Source organism: Alligator mississippiensis, chromosome 4 (assembly GCF_030867095.1).
Source record: "Alligator mississippiensis isolate rAllMis1 chromosome 4, rAllMis1, whole genome shotgun sequence".
In the NCBI taxonomy this organism is placed as follows: domain Eukaryota; kingdom Metazoa; phylum Chordata; order Crocodylia; family Alligatoridae; genus Alligator; species Alligator mississippiensis.
The window spans coordinates 96268519-96291525 of NC_081827.1; the positions used below are offsets into that span (position 1 = coordinate 96268519).

The window sequence follows — 23007 nt, forward strand, 5'->3', positions numbered from 1 at the left end:
TACGCAGTGCTTCAGTTCCCCTACTCTGTCCTAGCCTTGTGCCAAACCCTGGGTTGATTCTGCCCGAAGCCCCTCACCGGGCAACTGCTCTCATGCTCATACTTCTGGGGCTGGCCCATGTACTGTCTGTCAAGCTGCTTTCACAGCCCTACTCAATATGCCCCTGGTGCAGTCCTTCAAACCACTCTTGCAGCCCTACTCTGCACACCAAAACAGTCAGTCCTTCAGGTGCCCCTTACTGCACCCTACTCTGAGAGGCCCTCACACTACACTCCACAAGCTACCCATTCTGGGCCCTCCAGGATCTCACATCCCTGCTGGGCTCAGGTTTCTCACTATTAATGCACCTGGCCACCTTTGTTCCCCCTGCTCACACTATTACCCACCAGATGGTGGGGGCCAGGGTTAAGGCACCCCTACCCGCCTTCCACCAAGGCGGTTCACAGTCCTGGTACTTCTTGGGGGCTCTCCCACCACACAGAGCCCCACCAGGCCTCCCTACCCTGGCAGGGTGCAGTTTTAGGTCATACCCAGGACCAGGAGCCTCCAAGCCACCCCCTAGCTCCTACCCTTACCTCCAGGATAGTCCATGCCATGAGCGAGATGGATGGTGCTGCTCTCTTGATTGCAAGCAGCCAACTACTGGCTCTGCATGGCTGGCCTATGTTTGAAAATGCCAACCCTCATCAGGCACCTACCAGCTGCCTGCCTCAGTCCTTAAAGTGGCAAGCGCCCAAAGGTGTGCTGCTACAATTAGCACACATTGGAGCATGCACTGGGCACATGTGTAGGTACCTATTGGCTCCAGAATTATTTTTGCTGCCTTTACCAATCTTAGAAAGAGTTTGCTCCATGTGAAGAAATCATGTTGTGAGGATACCATCGTGCAGATTGGTATGACAGGTTCTTTTTAACTGAAATGATGTAGAAGTCTACAGTGGAGATGGGGAGATAGTACTGTATTTTCTCACGTACGACATGTCTTGGAATAAAATATGCTCCTTGATCCGGGGAAGGCAGAATGAAGAAAAAAAGATTTTTCTAAAGTTATAGGTGCATAGAGCAAGGACAGAGTTAAAAGGTCTGCAAGGCTATAAAATAGGAGAGAGACCAGGAGCCACTAGCAGACCCCAACATTGCCCTTAAAAAGGCTAGCTTGATTAGTGGAATATCAAGATCAGTTAAAGGAGATACAATCGCTAACACCGGTGAAGTGAAATGAAAAACAATGAGGTATTAAGTCAATTGACTCCCTCAGTTGCCTGAAAAGAAATGCCACTGCTGCTGCTGGGCAGTTGGTTTTGGAGCACAAATCAAAGTAGAGTACTTTTATTCTGGGCAGAAGAATCAGCCTCCCTGTTTAAGATACATACCCCAATTTTGGGGGGGAGGGGAGGTTGATTTTTGGTGAAAAGGTGCACGTACTGCATGAGAAAATATGATACTTTAGTACTGTAACACTTCTCCAAGAAATAATTTTGCATTTCTACAGCACATCTCATCCAAGGAAAAAAAAACAAAAAACAAAGGACATTTCATACATAAACTAAGTTTAACAAGACTTGGAGGAGATGGATAACACTAGCACCTACATAATCTATTGTCTAACCTCTGTGACTAAAATGATTAAAACATGAATGTGCTACAACTTACTATACAAAGGTAAACAGTGGCAATGAGACCTTAAGATAACTGGGGAGCCAGACCAGCAGACTTTGATGCCTGCCTGCAGGGCTGAAAAGTTTTCAAAGTAGAGATGCACTAATACATCAGTATGATATTGAATCAGTACCCATATAAAGAAAATTGGCTGTATCAGAAATCAGCCCAATGGGTCTGATAACTGGGCCAATAAATGCTCATGTGTACACGCAGCTGCAGCGCAGCTCTGAAGCAGCGAGGAGCACAGCCCGGCAGCATGAAGTGCTGCCTCCAGCTGGTAAGTCTGTTGAGGTGGAAGGGGAAGGGGGAGGGAAGGGATGTGAGGGGGGGCAGATCAATCCCACCCCCATGGTGAAGGAGGAGGCAGGGGCAGGGGCAGGGACAGGTGCTGCCCAGCCGGGGTGGGGTGCGGCATGGGACAGACCCATCGCTCATCAGGGGGCAGCTCCCACAGCTGTACGCACTCTGGGAGGTATGCGCATGTCCCTGAATCAGCCTGGAGCTGGTGCTGTGCTGGGCTCTTCTCACTGGGGGCTGGGATCAGGGTGGGGGCTACAGAAGGGGCTGCAGCCATCTCAAATTTCACTGTAGATCCCAGTGCCGCTGCACACCTGGTGCAGCCCTGGCTCTTCCCGGCTCAACCGCCACCTTACCTCATGCTCCGGGAACAGCCAGAGCTGCACCAGTCGCATGGTGGTGGCAGCACTGGGAGGGAACTATGGCAAAATCTGGGGTGGCTGCAGCCCCCTCCATAGCCCCTGCCCTGAGCCCAGGCCCCAGTAAGAAGAGCCTAGTGCGGCCCCGGCTCCAGCCTGCAGCTCCGGCCCACCTGCCCCACTCTGCACAGATCTGGGGGACACCCCCCTGTGCCCTCCAGGGAGCCACCCCGCAATGAGCCACAGGTCCATCCTGTGCCCCACCCCACCAAGGCTTACCCCAGCCAAGCAGCGCCTGCTCCTGCCCCTGCCCCATCTTTCACAGCGGGGCAGGGGGAGGTTAATCTACTCCCCCGCCACTCCCCTTCCCTCCCCCATCCCCTTCCAACACAACAGAATTACCAGCTGGAGGCGACTTTCAATGCTGTATTGGAAATCAGATTGGTATTGGCCAATATGCCTCCTTAAAAATTGGATATTAGTATCGACCCCAAAAAATCTCTATCAGTGTGTCACCGGACGGGGTCCTTAAGGATGGCCATATTCTCCTAAGGCCCCTTGACCGTGCCAATTTGGGCCCGATGGGCACCCTCAGTTCTCACCCGCCACATCTGATGAAAATATAAAAATAGGGAGGCTGCCTTTAAGCCCTCTTGGACACGGTTTGGACTTACTGAACCCCGTGGGTTCCCGGACCCCTTGTGGGTCTCATCTCACAATGGGCGTTTTGGGGGTACCCTAGCCTTATGGGCTATATGCATGGCTCCAACCGCCCCTTTACCATGTTCCAAGCCTCGCAAATGATACTGGCATTGTCTTGCCTCGGCCTCGTTATAATTCAGCCCCTTGTCCTCACTGGGCTCTCCGCAGCCCTGCCTCTGCGCTGTCACTGGCACCCCTTGTCCTCACTGGGTTCTCTGCAGCCCTGTCTCTGTGTCCTCTCTGGCGCCAGGGTCTCTGCACCCCAAATGCCATGCCCTCTCTAGCACTGGGGTCTCCACTCTGTTATGTGCCCCCAATGAGGCCTCCTCCTTCCCCAAATAGCCTCACCCAAACCACTGGTCTTATAAAACTACAAACAAAACATAAGCCCCTGGGCTATAACTTAACATAGGCTACTGAAGGAGTGCTCTGCCCCTTTACCATTACCCGGAGCAAAGGTTAGTCAGGCCTCTTTCCCTTCTCATTCTAAGAGGGCTTCTTCCCCTTTAGCCGCCAGCAGAGAACTGCCTCCCTTAGTTTCAGCCTGGGGTTTATATGGGTCCAAGGCCCTGCCCCTTCCTGCTAGCTGACCAGGTACAGGTGCTGACTAATTTCCACCTTATCCGGTTGCCATGGCCACCTGCACCTGGGCTCCTGCCTGGCTCTTTGGGCTCTCCCCAGGCAGTTCCTGCTCTTCTAGGAGCAGGGCACCTTAGTGCCCTGTGAGACAGTGCACCCCAATTTCAAAGCCCACTTGGGCAATGTGCGGGCCGGGTCAGGCCCCGGGCCCTTTTCGTCGCTCTGCACGTGGGTTGTGGCCGGCAGCCCGGGCACGCCGGGTCGGAGAGGGAGGTCGCCGAGCTAGAATTAGGCACAGACACGTAACGGTTGATTTTAAGATTGCTTACTTACACCGAGATGGTCGCGGTGCAGGCTGAGAACTTGCTTGAGTTGCGGTTACAAACAGAAAACACGAACACACGTGGAGTTTGCTAGGCTCCACGCAGACAGAACACGAACAATCACGTGGAGTTTGCTAGGCTCCACGCAGACAGAACTCCGGATGTCCAGGACAAGCGCACATAAAACTCGTTGATACGTCTTATAGTAGGCTCCGTTCGAAGATGGGAAGAGGTGGGCGGTGGATCAGGCCGCAAAACTCCTCTGAGCAACACGCAGGGTTTCTATTACCCTGCCGCGCACACCCAGAGTCCCCACGAGATGGATGCGGAGTCCTCTTTGGCTTGGGCGGAAACTGCTCAAGCCTCTTATACGGCTAGCAGGCCAATCGCTAGCCGCCACGTGTGAATAATTTAGCACTAGCCAATTGCGGGGCACAAATTTGCATACGACGAGCGGGAACTCCTTTGCACCGTGCATTTCTGTGTTGCAAAGGGAAATGCACCCTGCAAAGATAGCTGCAAAGTGGCGGGAACACTCCTTTGCACGTGGGTTCTCTGCGCAGCAGAACTCCACCGTGCAATGAAGCTGTAAACCCACAGGGATAATTCTTAGTGCCGAAGCACACACAAAAAATCAGACCTTTGGGTCATGACATCCCCCCTTGCTGAAGGCACAATAGAATTATACTTCAAACCTATCATCCGGGTTATTCATAGCTCTGTCAATGGTTCGCGAAACTAAACGAGCAAAAACAAAATCAGTCAACAATAAAAGTTCGTCCTCAAGGGATCGAATCAAATAATAACCGACACACACACATATACGTAAAATCACATTCGTAACAAAAAACTGAATGATCATGACTTCGGTGGGCGTCATGGTGGAATTGCGCGTCAGGCCTTCGTTCCTTTCGGTGATGTTGTCCCTCTCGGGGCCTCTCTCCACCACGCACTCCGAATCCCTGATCTGTAAAAGAACTCTCTTAAAATGGTTATTCACTACTATTTATAAAATCACACAGGACCGCACGATAATGCAGTCGATTAAACTTATCATCACTATTAAATACAAATATGTAAACACGATTTTATACTGGACAGCTCTCTCTCTTTCTTCACACTCAGCAACTCGATGAAATCGTCGAAGAGTCATCATCGCCTTCTTCTAGATAGTGAAAACCTAACTCGTAGGCTAGCTGCCATTGTCCCGCGTCTCCTAAAATCCGAAGCTGTCTCTTATTAAGTCCAGAGCGCTGTAGGAGGAATCCAAACATGTATCGCTTCTCTTGCGTTCTCTGGCGTAATACTGGACGCTCGGATTCGCGGTGTTTTGTGTTCTGAGCCTCAGTTGGGCGTTGACACTCCCGATCACTGGACAGTCTTGGCTCCATGAGGACGCGCAGTCTTGACAACTGATGAAGAAGACTACTCACAGGATGATCAACCAGTGGGTTCAGCACAATCCGCAAAACCACGATGTTTCTTTGCCTGTAAACTTTAAGACAACTATCTATGCTGTCAAGAGTCACTGGAATGGTTCCAGGGTCTCGCAGGTGACGGTGAGGCCATGGTCGCATTCGTTGGAGCGGTGTTAGTCCCAACGTACATTCTCTTGGGTTCCAGGCGCAATACGAAACTCCGATAATAGCCAGTACAAGCTGTTCTGCACCAGTGTGCTCTGGTCGTCCGTCGTGCCATGCGTGGGCCTTCTGTTCAATCACTCCTGCCACAAGCGCTGGAATCGGAATAGGCCAGTGGACGCTAAACGCCACCATGTCGATGTCGGTGACATGTCCCCTACTCCATGAAGCTTGTCTCACCAAGAAGCTTGCTTCTTCCTGGTCCAGGAGGTCAGACCGAAGTTCCACGACTAGACGTCCCAACCACACAGCAAGAGTTTCTTCGAGTCGGATCCTGGATTCTCTACATAAATTCTGCAGTTCGGCTCTGGAACGAGCATAATAGGTGGTAGCTTGAACTGCATTCTGCGGACCGATGACTGGGCTGCTTGATGCTGCAGGCTGATCAATTTCTTCGTGAGTTGTCATTGCTGTTGCTGTTTCTGTCGGAGCTGTAGTCATTGTTACAGTGGGGGTTGTTGTTGTTTCAGGCAGGAGGGGCGGATGCACTCCTCCGCTTGACTCCCCCTCCCTTCGGCAGAGGGGCGTGGTCGGCAGAATCGACGCTGCGTCGCTGGGTGGAGTCACCGGCCAAACCCTCGCGGGCTCTCCCGAAGCTCCATCCCTCTCTTCCGGCTTCTCCACGCGGTCTTCCCTCTGCTCGGTGCCATCTTGTTGGGGCAGTTTAAGATCCCCTTTCTCAGCCGCTTCTCCGACTGCCCAAACGGCCATACGCAGCTGGGTCTTCAAGCTTAAAGTTTCACTCATCAAATCAGTCATAGTTCGAAAGGTTGCATTTAGTTTTCCCCCCTTGTCACACCATAGGACCACTCTCTCATTTACGGTGCGGTCCTCTGTCTCCGGGTCTTCGCAGAGCTCGGACAGACGCTCTCGACCCCTCAGTCTAGGCACCACCATGCAAGGGGAAAACCAGCCGATTGGCATCGTCTCTCCCATCTCTCGGGCACACAGTGAGCAACGGACACACTCCCGGGTGGGGGTCGGGCTTACTGCGCTCGCCAGGTCGACTTTGACAAGGGTTACACTATCAAGGGGCCTATACAGGACCCGCTCATCACTCATGATACACCCGAACGCCGCGGGGTGAAGATACACTTCTTTCCCTTCTAGGGCTCCAACTTCGGAAGCTCCTTCTTCTCCCCTTAGCGAAAGGTGTCCACGGACACATCTCCTGCCCGTTCCGCCCGCCTGGTGGTACATGACGTGCACCTCCAGTTCTGCGACGCTTGCTACGCTGTGTCTCCCACTTCTCCAAGGGCAGTTCTCAACTAATTCTAACTCTAGCGAGCCCTCTCCTGATCCCATCCTCGTCGCCATGTGCAGGCCGGGTCAGGCCCCGGGCCCTTTTCGTCGCTCCGCACGCGGGCTGTGGCCGGCAGCCCGGGCAGGCTGGGTCGGAGAGGGAGGTTGCCGAGCTAGAATTAGGCACAGACACGTAACGGTTGATTTTAAGATTGTTTACTTACACCGAGATGGTCATGGTGTAGGCTGAGAACTTGCTTGAGTTGCGGTTACAAACAGAAAACACGAACACACGTGGAGTTTGCTAGGCTCCACGCAGACAAAACACGAACAATCACGTGGAGTTTGCTAGTCTCCACACAGACAGAACTCCGGATGTCCAGGACAAGCGCGCATAAAACTCGTCAATACGTCTTATAGTAGACTCCGTTCGAAGACGGGAAGAGGTGGGCGGTGGATCAGGCCGCCAAACTCCTCTGAGCAACACACAGGGTTTCTATTACCCTGCCACGCACACCCAGAGTCCCCACGAGATGGATGCGGAGTCCTCTTTGGCTTGGGCGGAAACTGCTCAAGCCTCTTATACGGCTAGCAGGCCAATTGCCAGCCGCCACGTGTGAATAATTTAGCACTAGCCAATTGCGGGGCACAAATTTGCATACGACGAGCGGGAACTCCTTTGCACCGTGCATTTCTGTGTTGCAAAGGGAAATGCACCCTGCAAAGATAGCTGCGAAGTGGCGGGAACACTCCTTTGCACGCAGGTTCTCTGCGCAGCAGAACTCCTCCGTGCAATGAAGCTGTAAACCCACGGGGATAATTCTTAGTGCCGAAGCACACACAAAAAATCAGACCTTTGGGTCTTGACAGGCAACACATCCAGTTAGAAGGAGATCCCATCTAGGTGGCCCAGTAGTTGTGCTTCTGCAGATCCCAAGGGCTCCATAGCACAAGAAGTTTTATTCCATCAAATCTCTGGGAACGCATGAAACCTTAAGGTACTTGTGCATTTCAATTAATGAGGGTTCAGATACCTTAGGTTTGACCCTGCAATCCATGAATATGGTTTAAAAAGATGCTGTTTGCTCTGTTATGTGATGTATCATTTAATTTCTACTTTTTTCACTTTAGGACTAAAGCTTAGGTTCGGCTTCTAATATTTTTCTTGCTATACCTTCTCTCCCATGCAGTGATAATGTATTCGTTAGCGCTTGCCCTGCTGTCCTTCGGAGAAAAATGATGGGGCAGGAAGGAAAGCTACGTAGGTGCAGTAATCATCAGATGCCATGTGTGTCAGACCTGGAGTATGATCACCTTATTAACAACCAGATGTCTTCCCAGGAACAAATCTTAGTGGTCTGTGTATCTTCTTCATTGCAAACAAACGAGGATCCTAGGGAAGACGAATTAGAGCAGCTATATGAGAAAAAGAACAGGAACAGAAGTATGCCTTGTGTTCAGGTGGGTTTCATTTGGGCTTGGACATATATATAGGGTACATCCAGACATGTGTGCATGTGCCATTCGCAGCACCACAGTCCTGTCTGTGGCACTGCAAATTGCACACGCCACACATGCAGGCATTTGCTGCACTGCTAATTTGCAGCACAGTGGGGGTTTTTTGACACTGGGAGATCCTGGTGTCAAAAAAAACAGCATCAGAAAAATGTGGCATGGCACATGCGCCAGCAGCATGCACTGCCTAAAATCAGAGCCTGGCTGGCCAGAGCCAGGCCAGGCTCTGCGCACCTGGATCACCACTGCTGGAGCCCCGGGAGGCTCCCAGGACTCCAGGTAAGGCTGATGGGGCCAGCCCAGGTGTTGGCCCCAGCCAACCCTACCCCACCCAGGGCAATTTGCTGTACATCAGAGCGCATGTGCAGGGGCATCTCCCGAGGACAACTACCATATCTGTGCCACTGCTAGTTTTCCTCAGGGAATGCACTTTCCCACTCATCTGGACATGCCCATATTGTAGCACACAGTTGAAGGTTTTAAAAGATAGCAATTGGACCTTTTTGTTTGTTTGTTTAATGTGTCAACAAAATCTTCAGCTTTTTGTTAAAGTGACCCTGGAATTTTATAGGATCCCCAGTCCTAGGACAGCCCACATGGTGGGAGTGTCCTGGAACTGCAGACCCTAAAAGCCTGGAGTCCCCAGCAGACTACTAAATGAGCTGGCAGGACACCTGTGTTTTGGCAGAAGTTTTTTCAGCAATCAACATTGTCTCATGAAAGGCTGTTTTGTTGGAAAATCCTAGCTAGCTCATGCATATATATATTTACTTTTTTTCTGTCATAAAACTCTGAGTAGTGAATCAATACAAGACTTTCTCTTCATGTATTTGCGGTCAAGCTTAAAGGCATACTGTAAAATAGGTTTTGCAAAGTGGGTCTGACCAGTCTATACCAGTGAAACCTGTAAGCAAAGGCATCCGAAAATGTGAGGCACAGGGTTTTCTGGGTCTGTTTAAAAAAAAAAAACAGGAGGAAGGAGGCTAAAAAAAGTTGGAGGGGGTAAACTGAAGAGTGGCTTCTTTAACTAACACTCTCCTACTCCTGCTTTTACTGATTAATTGGTTGATTTGATTTTTCAGTCCCTGGGACCTTGTCTGAACATTCCCCAATAACGCTAGCAATAATGGGAACACTTGTATAGACCTGACTCAGGTGTTGTAACAATCTATCATCTTGACTCAGACCATAGGGTTACTTGCAGTCTTACAGAAAATCAGAAATTGGCCCCATAGTTTGTATCTACCCTAATTTATAATTGGAAATGTTAATATACAAGGGGTGAAATCCTGGCATTGTTGAGATCAATGGGAAAACTCCATTTGGTTCTGTCTGGGGTCATAATTTTAATTCAAGAAGTCTAAAGCAGAGGTTAGATCAAACACAGGTTAACAGCTATACTTTGCCAAGAGAAGTGGAACTGACACAGCTCTTAAGTATTTAGTCACAGCTTCATGGCAATAGAAGTGGTGTCAGAGGAGGTGATCATGAGTATGCGTGTGTTGACTTGTGCATATTGCTCTTCTCTGCCCTGGGATCTTGTGCTTAAATCCCACTAGGATCATAAATGGAGAACAGTTTGCATTTCCATCCTAAACCTACATTGATGTTTGCCCACCTCACAACCCAGGCTTCTAGTCAGAGAAGGACGTGAGGAAACTTGCACAGTGCCTGGCTGCCATTGGTTCTTTCATAAATGCTGGATTAAAGGTTAAAGTTACAGGCTTAGTGCAACAAAGAAACCCACAAGGAGAAATCCAATACCTAGGAACCCCATTGCCAAAGTTTTTGTGCTCAGACAACTGCCTTTCCCAGTTGCAAAGAAGATCATTCAATTCAGTTCACCCTTGCTTATTCAGAGGGAATATTAGGCCCCCCTCAATTGGTATAAGATTTATAGCTGACTTATTGCTTAACTGCACTTCCTATGTTGCTTCAGGGTCGTCTGGACTCCTTCCGCCTCCTTAAATATGACATCAGCACTGCAGATGAATTTACAGGTCATAAAGGCTCATTACTGGTACAAAGGCATAATGTTGCTCCTGGCATGTTTTTGGTATGATACAGCTATTACTACTTTCTATAGGTACAGCCAAATACTTTGTGTTTAATGATATTGCTACTGTATTATAACACAACTATGACCTCTCAGTTGCCATCAGGCTGTAAATTGTGTCTGTTCAGTCTTTGAGTAGTAGCAGGAATAGAGTTCTAATTTTTTTCTCTCCATAAGATCAGGTCTATTGCCCCATGAGCTTCAACTCTCCTTTAGCTTCACCTCTTTCAATAGTGTCCCCTCCATTCTTTCCCCTTTCCCTAACCTTTATATTTAAATGACCTTATTCCTTTCTATTTAGTACCTCTGCTCTCCGCAAGTCCATTCATAATGTGATGAAGTAGACCAGTGGTTTTCAACCTGGGGTCCACAGACTATGTCTAAGAGGTCCATGAAAGATGACTATGACTAATCAAAACTATATGAATACTCACACCAACAATTCAAAAGGGTCTGCACCTCCATTCAAAATTTCAAAGGGGTCTACTCTGTACCTCTATTCAAGATTTTTTAGGGGTCCACAAATTAAAAAAATGCTGAAAACCACTGAAGTAGTCCATAGCCTACAAAAGTTTATGCCCCCTGAATGAGTTAGTCTGTAAGGTGCCACACTGCCCTGTCTTCTCTAGCTGTTAGCAATGAAGGGTTTATGGAACCAATTGAGCCAATATAATCATGGCCAGCAGAGTGCTGTACATTAGGTCTGTGCAAAGCGGCTAGTAGTTGCTTTGGATTTGGCCAATTCGGAGGACAGTGATTTGATTCAGTGATACAAATCACTGACTCAAATTGACTCGGACAAATCAGATTCGGAGATTTGGCTGCCACCGAGTCAGTCGAATCTCCAAATTCAACAGGCCCATTCCCCCACCCACTCTTCTAGCCCCACCAATGGCTGCCTCACTCGGCCCCAGTGTCCCAGCACTTAAAAAAAAAAAGCCTCACAGTCACCAGCTTCTGCCAGGCAGGGGGACAATCCCCACTTCCCCCCATTGCCCCACACTGCTTGGGGGGAGGGGGCTTTGCCATGAGCCCCCAGAGGCCCTGATGGCCGCTGCAGCAGCTGGTGAGTATGGGGCTTTTTTTTTTTTTTTTTTTTAAAGAGCTGGGATGCTGGGTCTGGGCAGGGCAGCCATTGATGGGGCTGGAAGAGCAGGCAGGGGATGGGGGCTAATGGCAGAGCCCCACCCCCCCACACACAGCATGGGGCAGCAAGGGGCAACAGGGATCCCCCCGCCACCTGGGAGGAGCCGGTGAGTGCAGGGCTTTATTTATTTATTTATTTTTAAGTGCCAGGATGCTTGGGCCAGGCAGGGCAGCTATTGATGGGGCTGGAAGAGCAGGCAGGGGTCAAGGGGTGCTCAGGGGAGCTGGGGAAGCAGGCAGGGATGTGGCCTGGCAGGGGTCCCCCCCATGGTCCCCTCTCTCCTCCTACAGCCCGCCTCCCCCCTTCTCCCCTACTTACTGGCACACAGTCTGGTCCAGCTTCCTGGGGCGGTGAGCAGGGACTGCCTGAATCTCCTCTGAATTGATTTGGAGGCTTCAGGTCAATTCAGACCTTTTTATTGGTCTCCCAATTCAATTCGGATTCAGAGATTCAGCCACTGAATCGGGCCAAATCTCCTCTGAATCGAATCAGCAATGCAAGCTTCACTCACCCCTACTGTACATGTGCCATTAGCCAGGTCATTAGACTATGAACAATGTTTCTTAGTTTCAACTTCAGCCTTTAGCTTTTACCATGTTTAAATGTTTTCGTAGCATTCTGTTTCATTTGTTACAAATAAGTTCTGAGGAATACTGGAAAACAGGGTGTCTTAATCTTTAACAAAGGGAAAAAGCATGATGTTTCCAACATACTGAAGTGGACTTTTGCAAATATGAAAGAGTTTAAATGAGACATGTCACTATGGATTAAGTGTCCATTATGTTAGTACAATGCTGTATCTAGTGTGGAAGCATAGGAACTCCAGGAACTAATCCTTTCATAGCTGGATGATTTATTCTATGGAAGATTTGGCCATAAAAGTGTGTTGCATGTTTACACTGTGCTATAGTTGTAAACATTGAGAAGATAACTTGATTCATCAGCCCTTGCTCACATGAGTAATTCCATATAATACTAAGCTCACAATGAGTACTATTTAAGTGCACTTCATAAAATCACATTGCAGTCAGAGTTAATTCTTGAATCACCATGTAAACATCACTATGAATGTTATTTTTCTTTAGCTATTTATTACTTTCTCCCAACAACAACAAACATTTCACTAATTACATTATGAGAGGCAAGATGCTTCTATTTTGGGTACCAATGTACCATTCCTTAGGTCTCTAAGAAGGCTTTTCTCTTAAGAGAATTGAGAAATAGTGCAGTGGTACCCCAAAACTTGCCTATGTCCCTCCCAAACTATACAGTTGGTGCAATAAAAGATATCATCAACCACAAAAATCCTTGCCTCTTGTATTTTTCCTGGACCATCATGGCTGCAACATTACCACAACACTGCCATTAATTACTTTGTAGTTATTTCCTGTAAACGTAATAGCAATAGAAAGCAACAATAATTTTCTGCGTTTGCTCAATGTGAGTTTTTAGCACATCATGGCTCTCAGAACAGAAGAACTTCCAAGAAATCGTCAATCCTGGGAACAGTAACAGTAAACTATTTCCATCGCTGAGGAGCTAATTACTCTCTTTAAAATGGAAGGCAAATAAAAAGCATGTCATAGCTATGATCAATTTGCCCGTCCACTGGGTGACACTCTCAGCCTAAACAAAAGTTACTTAACTATATCTAAAAATGAAAAAATGGATTGGAAGAAGTTTAAATGTTTAAAGTATTTCTCTACACAGTGTTGCTAAATAAAGCATTATGTTTCCTCCTTGATGGAAGTGGAAACTTTTCAGATTAACAATTTGACTAAACTAATTCTCATTTATAGAGCTGTTGGAAACAAGTGAAAAAATGAGGTGTGTGGCCATCTCTTGATGACTGATGAAAGTGGCAGAACTAGTTAACCCCAGTGTGTAGCTCACTGGACTCCAATACCTCCATAACAATGGAAAACCATTTATAATAAAATATTATATTGATTAACCAGCAGTTTATGCTGCTGAAGACAGGGATGAGATGGTATTCCTAACATGCTAGTCAGCTTTACAGGAATACTTTTGATGTGTTCCATGTGACTGTTGTTCCATTACCAGCCAGCCATTACCAGATGGATGTGTTCCATGCGACTGGGATAAGTAAGAACAGTGCAAAGCTTTACAGTTTAAAAAATCCAATTTTTTAAAAACAGATCATGAGCCTACCTAATGTTAGCACACTCATTTAGAAACGATATACAATGAATACACAACACCAGTCAATCTAACATAATAATCTTTCCCCTTATTCGTTGCTTGAAAGACGCACCACCAGTAAAGGTTCAGTCTGTAGCAAGGTCTGCATACGGAGTGATAAAGATAAAAGAGGTCAAAGGAACTGAAATCTAACGGGGATCAATCTGTCAGCATGATCTTGATTACTCTTCTTAGAGACTAGATGCTAATTGGCAACGGTGTTAATATGCAGAGATTTTTTTTTGAGCAAGAGCCTAACCACTAGGTCTGTGCAAAGCGGCTAGTATTTGTTTCAGATTCAGATTCGGCTGATCAGGGGACAGTGATTCGATTCAGTGATTGGAATCACTGTTCCGAATCGATTTGGCCTAATCTGATTCTGTGATTCAGCTGCTGCCAAATCTCTGAATCTCCGAATCAGCCAGGCCAGGCTAAAGCTCCAAATCCCCCCCCTCCAGCCCCACTCCCCCATCCCTTTGAGTAATTACCAGCTCAAAGTGGCTGTAGCTCCCTACTGCAGCCACCAGGGACTGCCCAAATCATCAAAGCCCTCTGAATCTTTTCCAAAGATTCAGAGAGCTTTGAATCAATTCAGACCTCTAAATTGGTCCCCTAATTCAATTCAGATTCGGAGATTCAGCCACTGAAGCGGGCTGAATCTCCTCCAAATAGAATCACCACCCGAAGCTTCGCACAGCCCTACTAACCACAACATATTAAAGTACAGCTTGCAGTTTGCCTTATTGAATGCATGCATTAAAAGTCCTTTTCAATAAAAGTTTCAGTTGCTTCCCCCTGGCAAAAAAAAAAATCATCTGCAGAAGAAAGGAATCCATTTCACACCTGACTGACTGCAACCACCAAAGCATACCCCAAACCAGTCAAATTAAATTGGACAAAAAACAACGCGCCAGATGGTAGCTTCATTGCTATTCCCATGGAAGCATTCAGACCAGCCTTATTCAATTGATCTCTACAAATTAGTTAATGATTCCTCATGGCAAGAACCACTCTGTGGTTATTAAGCTCAGTCAGTGCAAGTTAATCTACCAAAAAGGCTAACAGCAACTTAGAACATTTTCAATGGCATGGCCAGAAAGCAGAACACTTAACTGCAACCATTTCACTATATTTTTTACTTCCAGTTGTTCCTGGTCTAATGAAAGTTTCTAAAACTGCTTAAATCCTCCTCTGCCTTCCCTCTGCAGTATGATGACTTGCAAAGATGAGTGTGGAGGGAAGATGCTTCATGACTGAGCCACCATATCTGTGGTAACAGGCAGCGGGGGCCATAAGGTTTTTAGGTAAAGTCCTCAAGGGGCGTGTCTATACATGATGGTACATGGCCATGGCAACACACTACAGTGACATAGCATCTGCGGGGAAAAACTGTGATGTCACAGCTATGTCACTATAGTGATATGCTCCCTCAGTATAGCGAAAAATAACTGTGTGGCATGCATGACATATTACGGGGCTCTTATTGTGGAATCATTCGGTACTTCCAAAAGGAAGTACTAAATGATGGCGCAGTAACAACAGCATTGCAAGGGCACATGTATATACATCCAGAGTGGCTCAAGAGCTGACCAATCAATAACCTCAGAGCGTCATTCTCAATGATTTTCCCATGTAGATCACAGTATCAGATGGGTTGAAGTAGAAGCAATTTTCTGACCAGGACAAAGGACACTGTTCACTCTTGGTACATTATATACACATGGATGTTGGCCACTCTTGCTCTGAAAATCAGGCTAGAAGTATGTTGCTGAAAGTCACTTGGAAATTAGCTACAGAACCCTGTTCTCCTGACACTCAGTCTTGTTCCTTAGTTACGTGACCATCCTTTCTCATTAAAGTCATCCCTAAATGAAAGCAAACATCTTCAGCTACAATTATCAGGTATTTTAGTTTCTATATCAAGTCTATATATAATTCATTAAGTTTATATGCAGCAAAAATAATATGTCCAGGAAGAAAATAACTCAAGTCCTGTTAAATTAGGAATCCAAGTTTAATTAATTTTAGATTTTTCTTCTTGAAGCAAATAACTAATTTCCTCTAAATAAGTCCATCCCTGTGCACATTAGATGATCAGAGAATACATCTTCAAAAGGAGTAAAATCAACGTTTATGTCCTATGAATCACACAGCTGCTCTTAGCATATCTTAAAGGAATGATCTATCCTTAAATTTCCTATTTAAATAACTTGTTCAGCTAAATAAACACAATTGAGTGAATGGTAAACAATACATAATAAAAGGCTGAAGTTACTCAAATTTTAGTTAATGTATTCATCAAGGGGAACATGTTCTATGACACTAAGCATTTGGTTTTGGACAGCTTTCTAAAGAATCATTTCAAATGCCTTGAAGAAATAGTTTTGCAGAAGCATTAGAGTGATGCAGTTTTCTCCCAGGGGTAGCAGCTTCTCTCTGATCATGGCATGCGCTTCCTGCCATATGGACAAATCCACCCCCACTTAGGAATCTTTGGCTGGGATTCAGTTCCTGTGCCTACAAAACCTTTGAGCGCTGTGTGCTCACAGGGGGCAGAGGGGCCAAGCTTTAGTGCCACTATTGTACATAGTGGTTTTCAAAGGCATTGTTTGTACTGAAACTAAAAATAAACTTTCATGTTGCTTATCTTTATTCCTTAAAGGATTTTAGCTATTCTTCCTTCAATTTAGATTTTTTTCAGCTTATTAATACATAATCTTATCTTAGTCAATTCTTCATGAATAATGTAACAAACCAAGTAATACAATAGTAATGAAGTATGGTATGAACCACAAGACAATTCACTCTTAAGTTGGAATGAGCCAAAATTAAAGTACTTGTTTTGAATTTAGGCAGAGGGAAATACATTGGATTGTTATTATTCCAACTTAATGACTGTAGCTGAACATAATAAAAACATGCAATTTCTGGCTAAAAGATGCTTAAATATGTCCAATAGTTGGAAAGATGCTGCAGAACACTCCACAAGCTCATAAAAAAGTAAAGTGACAAATTGAGCTTGGAACGGCATAGTACAGCAGATCACACTCCCAAAGCTATTCCACACTATGCAAGCTTCATCTTTCTTACCACTAATGAAAGATTTTGTACATGTAATTTGCTTGCATCTAAGTCTCACACATTTCTGATGAGTTGGAACAAAAGAGATGATGGGTATAACATTCCACATGGTTTCTGGATTTGCCAGGAATATTTTTAAATAATTATATATATAAACACAGACATTTATACATTAAGCAAAGCTGGAGCTCCAGAGTGGTACAAGAAGTCTGAATCAACATTGAGATGTTTTGTTAGTGGCTTGCAGCCTTCAGGAATAAACACCAACCTGTTTAACTTTACTGAACCATGTAGCCTTTCCAAGAAGTATTTTCAGATCTCACTATCCAGTCAACAGCAGTAACCACAGAACATCTAAAACACGGAAAGGACTTTAAGCCCACCTGAATAGAAAACAATGCCCAGTGGTACTATATTTGTCTCTGGGTGGGAAATTCATGTGGTGAGACATTGGTACTCAGAGGCTGCATCTACATATGCACTTTACTGCAGAGTAGACTAATTAGCTGTGGAGTAAAACATCACATACATGTGTAACAGTATTAAGCTGCAGCAAACTAATTAACACTACTGTAAAATAGTACTGTGCTACTACAGTACTATCTTACTGCAAAGTAATTCACTGCAATTAAATGCATGTATAGACACTGACCATGAGCATAAATTGCACCCAGGCAACCCAGCCAGCAGGGGGCCAGATTCCTACCTGATGCCTAGCCACACAGCTGTCCACTTTCAGCACCATCGTGCCCAGCCAGCCACTCTGCTGCCCAAAGCCACAGAGCCTGGGGCAGAGCAGAGCAGGAGTGGCCCTGGCATAAACTACACCACCCTGGCTCAAACAGCTGCTGTCCTGGGCATATGTGTAGACACTGTGCCCAAGACTAGTTTACTCTGGCTCAAACTGCTCTGGAGTTTATTGCTTCGAATTAATTGCACATGTAGACTCACCCAGAAAATTCTAGGATACAGTCTATAACATTCTAGACACAGGAGATCCTTAGAAGCCTAATGAATATTCTCTAGTATCTTGTTAGCAAATCACCTGCACAGGAAAGAAGTTTTACTACAAAACCCAACAGAGATTGAAGTGTCTATCAATTCTGTTTAAAAAGCTCTGGAACAAATTGAAGGTATTTTTGTGTGTAAGAAAATTGTTATTTTCAATACCAGTGTCACACTCATACCTATGTGTGTTTATTGACCCACTTTAAGGGAAAGCCATCAATGTTTGTGAATGTGTTTGAACAGTAAACTTTCGGAGCTTGCCAATCGATATAAAATACTGCTAAACAGAAGAAAGAAAGAAAGAATTTAATCTGGGAAATGAGTACATTGGAAAAATGGGCAGAAGGACTCTGCAATGAGTGCAAAAGAGCTGCTTCATTTTTATTCCTTTTATCAACCTAAAAGATACAGAGAGTACATAAAGGAATGAGTGAATTGAATGCCCCCCAACATTGCTTTTTGCTGTTTAATAGTTGTGTTTTAAAAATAAACCATCTACAAGCCTAGAAGGAATTCAGATTGAGACACTTACCAAACAAACCTATACTCATACATAATAAAATGTATGTATTTTGAGTTTTTTGTGTTTTCTAATATATAGGTCTGCTTTGAAGTTCCTAATTTTTCCTCTTTATTTTGATTTTTGCATTTTGCTTTAAAAATCATCTTTGACCTTTTTCATATAGTATAATTAGGAAGAAAAAGAAAAACCTCTTGGCCCCAAATTCATTATCTGGCAACTCTCTCAAGAATATTTTTTTAGACTATTTTTTCCTGAGACAATTTATTTGGCAGTTTGTGCCAGGTTTGAAACTATTTAGAGGTGCCATCCAAAAGCTTGTCTCGTTGTTAACACTAGAGTTTAGTTTAGCATGTTCTCCCTTTGTTGAATACTTTATTTCATGAAGTTTGGGGGCTGGATGGGCTAGATGAGTATAGCTACTCTGATTTATATCTGATGAGGGTCGGACCTAAGGATTCTAGATAAACTCACTGGTTGGTAGTATTATTTGTGTAGAGTCCAGATGTTCTGGGCCTTTCTGCTCAAAAGAGTGATTATTTATTCCTTTGTTTTGTATTTCATGAGAAAAAATGTGTAAACTTGAAAGACAGTATATTTAAGACAGACCTCCTAATTGCATCCCACAGCTAGTTTGTGAAAAATCACCCACCACAGAAGGCTGAGTTAGAAGAGCGCTAGGAATTCGAAAAGGATTAGGTAACTTTGACCAATAACTAAACAAAAGCAAAACAATATTATAAGCATACTTAAATATTATGCTGGAAGGCACAAATTGATTGCTTCTGTGGGAGAATTAAATTCTTCCATGTCATAACATTACCCAGTTGGCCAGGGAAAATGTTGCATTCTTCTGACATCAGTTGTGGTCACTGCCAGAGGCAACCCACTGAAATAACAGGAAGATCTGTCAGATGTGGTATCATAACAGATATTCTCTTGGAAGAATTTTACTACACTCTGTATTACTACACCATATTTATGTTTTAGATGGAACAGTTGCCCAGCCTTCTCCCTAAATCCTCATTTTGTACAATTCTGGAAAATGGGGCATCTTTGTTACTTTTCAGACTTCCAGAATACATTGTGGAGAACAAAGTTACAACTGCTCAAGAAGGTGGCAAGGAAGGACAATAACTTAGCAGACTATTTCACACTCTACTTTCAGTGGTTCCCCTATTTTATCAGTCCTAAGCAGAATCAGACTTCTAAAAGAGCCAACATAACATGCATGTCCTACACACTACTTTCGGCAGCAGGACAGTATCAAAGCTCCCTTTGGGTACAGCTGATTTCATGACTAATTCCAGCCAAAATGAAAGGAGGACTACTCCCATGCAGTCTTGGCAGTGACTGGTGCTTGCACTGGACACTACCATATTACTCTAGGCCTTACAGAGGCAGAAAGAGCGTGAACACAGAGTCTGTACAGACAGCCAGAGATGGCAGAAAATAGAGGTCAAGCCAAGGCACATATTCCCACCATTAAGGACAGGAGATACCAGTTCAGGATAGTTAATGGTTCCTGGTGCCTGCAGGGGATAAGGAACAGGGAGAGCAGAAGAAAGAATTTGTGTAGTGTATAACAGTGTTGCTTCTTTGCAGCAGATGTCTGTTTGCTCTGTGGTGGGAGAAGGCAGGCAGGCTGGAGCTGTCCTCACTCTTCAGCCGTGTCAGGTAGGTGCCCTGGGGACTTGAGTGGCCTGATCCTGCACACCCTGGAAACTCTTGCACAGGATTAGGACCCTCGACCCTGGAAGCAGCTGCCTGGCTTTCCCTGCTTACAGAGACACCCTACCATGTGGCTGCAGTGGTTTGAGTTTAACCATAATCCCACTGCTTGAGGTTAAACAATGCTGCCACTCCCTTCTCTAACACACCATGGACAAAGTAGAGTGAAAGAGATGAAAAGGGAGTTCTTTTGGCAACAACATGCATGCTGTTTAAATGTTTTGATTCTTGGAAGAGAGGGAAGTGTGGCCTTGCAACACACTATAATAGTTCCCAGTCAAGAGAAGCTTCAGTATCCATACCCAACAGATTCAGTACTTCCTGCTAAATTGGGCCCTAGACATTAACAAGACAAGCTTTATGACTGAAAGAAAAACATTCCAAGAAATTCATGAAACAACATCACCTTGCTGACATTTTACCTAGAATATTAACAACTCACCCCCCTGGATATTAACATGGGGTTTCTCTCATTTAGCTACAGGCAAACGTGACATTCTATGTTGTGAGCTTTCCTGGTTACAGTACAAACAAACAATCATTAGTTTGACCATAAAGTGGTGAGAATTCAATGGCTCTACAGCCACTAGATTGTCTTCTAGTGAATACAGCTATTGTTATTCTAATAGGCATTACATTAAAGTATTTAAAACATCTTGACTAGGAGAGCACTGCCTGCTGAGATACTTCCATGAAGCAAGCCAGATGTTTCCAATTGCATACCCTAGAGGATATCCCACAAACATGAGCAGTTTGATATACCCTGAGCTTAAAAGTGATTTGTGTTATTTCAGTGTTTTAAACTCTGTGGGCACAATTCTCACTCACAGTAAAGCACTTTTATACCTTCAGAATTGTGTAATGGATTTCAGGGGGAGGGAGAATTTGGTCCTGTCTGCATCTTCTCTGTATTAGGCAGAGTAAAAGGAGAGCACAGCTTCTACCTTTATGTCTTTTTGTATCCAGTCTCAGTAGATTTTTCTCTAGCTTCAGATTAGAAACCATACAATGAATTCCCTCAATGGAAGTCAGCTTCTGCAATTTGGGAGAAAGTCTTTGTCTTTTTTTGGAGTACTCCGACCCTAGGCAGAAATTAACATAGGGCATTATCCTGCTAGGTGCTGAGATTCACTATAAAGTACCCAGAGGCATCAGTTCCATTTCACTTATTATTGGTCTCTGCAAGTTTCCTTTCTGCAAGACTGGGATAATGCTTACCTTTCCCAATGAAGCACTTTGAGATACATGGAAGAAGAATGCTAAGGACAAAGTATTCAAGTGGATAAAAATAAAATCAATCAAATGATTTCAAAGAAAAAAAAACCTGTTTAAAAAATAAAATTGCAAAAAAAATAAACATGATATACATTTTCCCCAAATTTGACTAGATTAGCAAATGTTTCATTTCCAGAAATGATGATTTTTCAGTACATTCCCAAACTTGAAAACTTTTTAAATTGTATTTTTAATCATGTTTTTAAAGGAATTATGGAAAAAAATAAGAGAACAGGAAAAACTGTTAAAATATTTTGTAACCCAAAAAACTTCAGTTTTTTAAATATTTTACAAAGTACCTTTGCAGTTTTGGAACATCTTGAATTATCTTTAGTCTTCTGTGTTAATTTTGAAGGGAGAAAAGATTACAAAAGACTCCATTTTCCCCTGGCTTTTTAGCATTTATGTCTTTACATCTGAGACATGTTGGTGTAGTATACACAGTGCAGTCTAAATCTTCTAGGTCTGATTCACTCATTGTCTGACCTTGTTGGATCAAATTACTTATCCTCCCTGCAAGCCAGTTTATCCGCTTTAAAACACTGAAATGTGGAGTTTGCTGTTTTCCGTAAAGGCCCAGGAGACACCAGTCTTGATACTGTTTAATAAATACAAATTTATTTAAAAAATTGAACTAACACAATTGGGTACAATGCAAAACGAATTCATGTCATGACATGACATTGTATTGGTTTCCCTTCCATTCATACCTCTTTGTTGTGCTTATCTTCCCTCATAATATCATACCTCGTGGTTATCATGCCTAACCTAGACTGTGATGTCCTCAGGACAGGTAGATGTACTGTTTATTAGTCCATGAAACATCATGCTGAGTGTTGCTCCACTTCCAGAGAAATTAAGTACACAGAAATGATCTTGCACAAAGTCCTACAAAAATATGGTTAGTAAAATAAAGTGAAAGCCACAGGCAGATTAATTCACGGGCCAGTAGGGCCCAGGCACAGGGGCCCCTGCCAACCAGAGTGAAAGTGAAAGCTGCAGTTTTAAACCTGATGCCATTTTTGTCTCTCTGCTGGTGGGCAGCAAGCAGCAGGGCCACAGGGACTCCTCAAACAATCAGTGTCAGGGAGATAAAAATGGCCCCAAGTTTAAACCTGCAGCTTTTGCTCCCCTGTTGAGGAGTGAGCTGCAAGTGTGGCACCCACCAGTGGCAGAGTGGGGGACCTGCAAAATTAAAGTTGCTGCCACGCACATGGCCAGGAGCACAGCTGAGCAGCCTGCAGATAAGTCTGTGTGGGGGGAAAAGGGTTGTGGGGGAGGTAAGGGGCAGATCGAGACCCCCATGGTGAGGGACGGAGTGGGGCAGGGGCAGGTGCTGCCCAGCCAGGGAGGTAAATGGGACCCTGGGGCCAGGAGCGGGATGGAGCTATGGGCAGCTTGTCTGGGAGGGGTGGAGAAGCGGGGCAGCTCCCTGCCACTGGTGCATCCCTGGGGGAGGCATGTGGGGGCATGTGCCCCCTGGATTTGTGTGTGGGGTGAGGGCAAACTGCCAGCTGTGGGCTCTGGGGCCAGGGGCTGTGTCGGCCTCTACCTGGTGGGGAGGCTGTGCTCAGGGTGGACTCAGTGGGTGATGGCGGTGGCAACAGTGGCACTGAGAGGGGTGGCTATGGGCAATTTTGGGGTGGCTATATCCCCCCCCAAAGCCCT

General features: G+C 45.2%; 1 protein-coding gene across 3 annotated transcripts in view; it reads left to right on the forward strand.

Moving 5' to 3' along the window:
* Positions 1-23007, forward strand: part of LOC102568548 (uncharacterized) — a 99352-nt gene that overhangs the window by 47259 nt on the left and 29086 nt on the right. For 2 of the 3 annotated variants that reach the window (XR_009461690.1, XM_059726351.1), the window contains exons 15-17: positions 7995-8265; positions 10259-10375; positions 19942-20010. Coding sequence is in view for 1 of the 3 variants with exons in the window: in XM_059726351.1 (XP_059582334.1) it covers positions 7995-8265; positions 10259-10375; positions 19942-20010 (457 nt within the window). In the remaining 2 variants the exon portion in view is untranslated. The remainder of the gene's footprint in view (positions 1-7994; positions 8266-10258; positions 10376-19941; positions 20011-23007) is intronic. The other variant, XR_009461691.1, reaches the window with a different exon arrangement.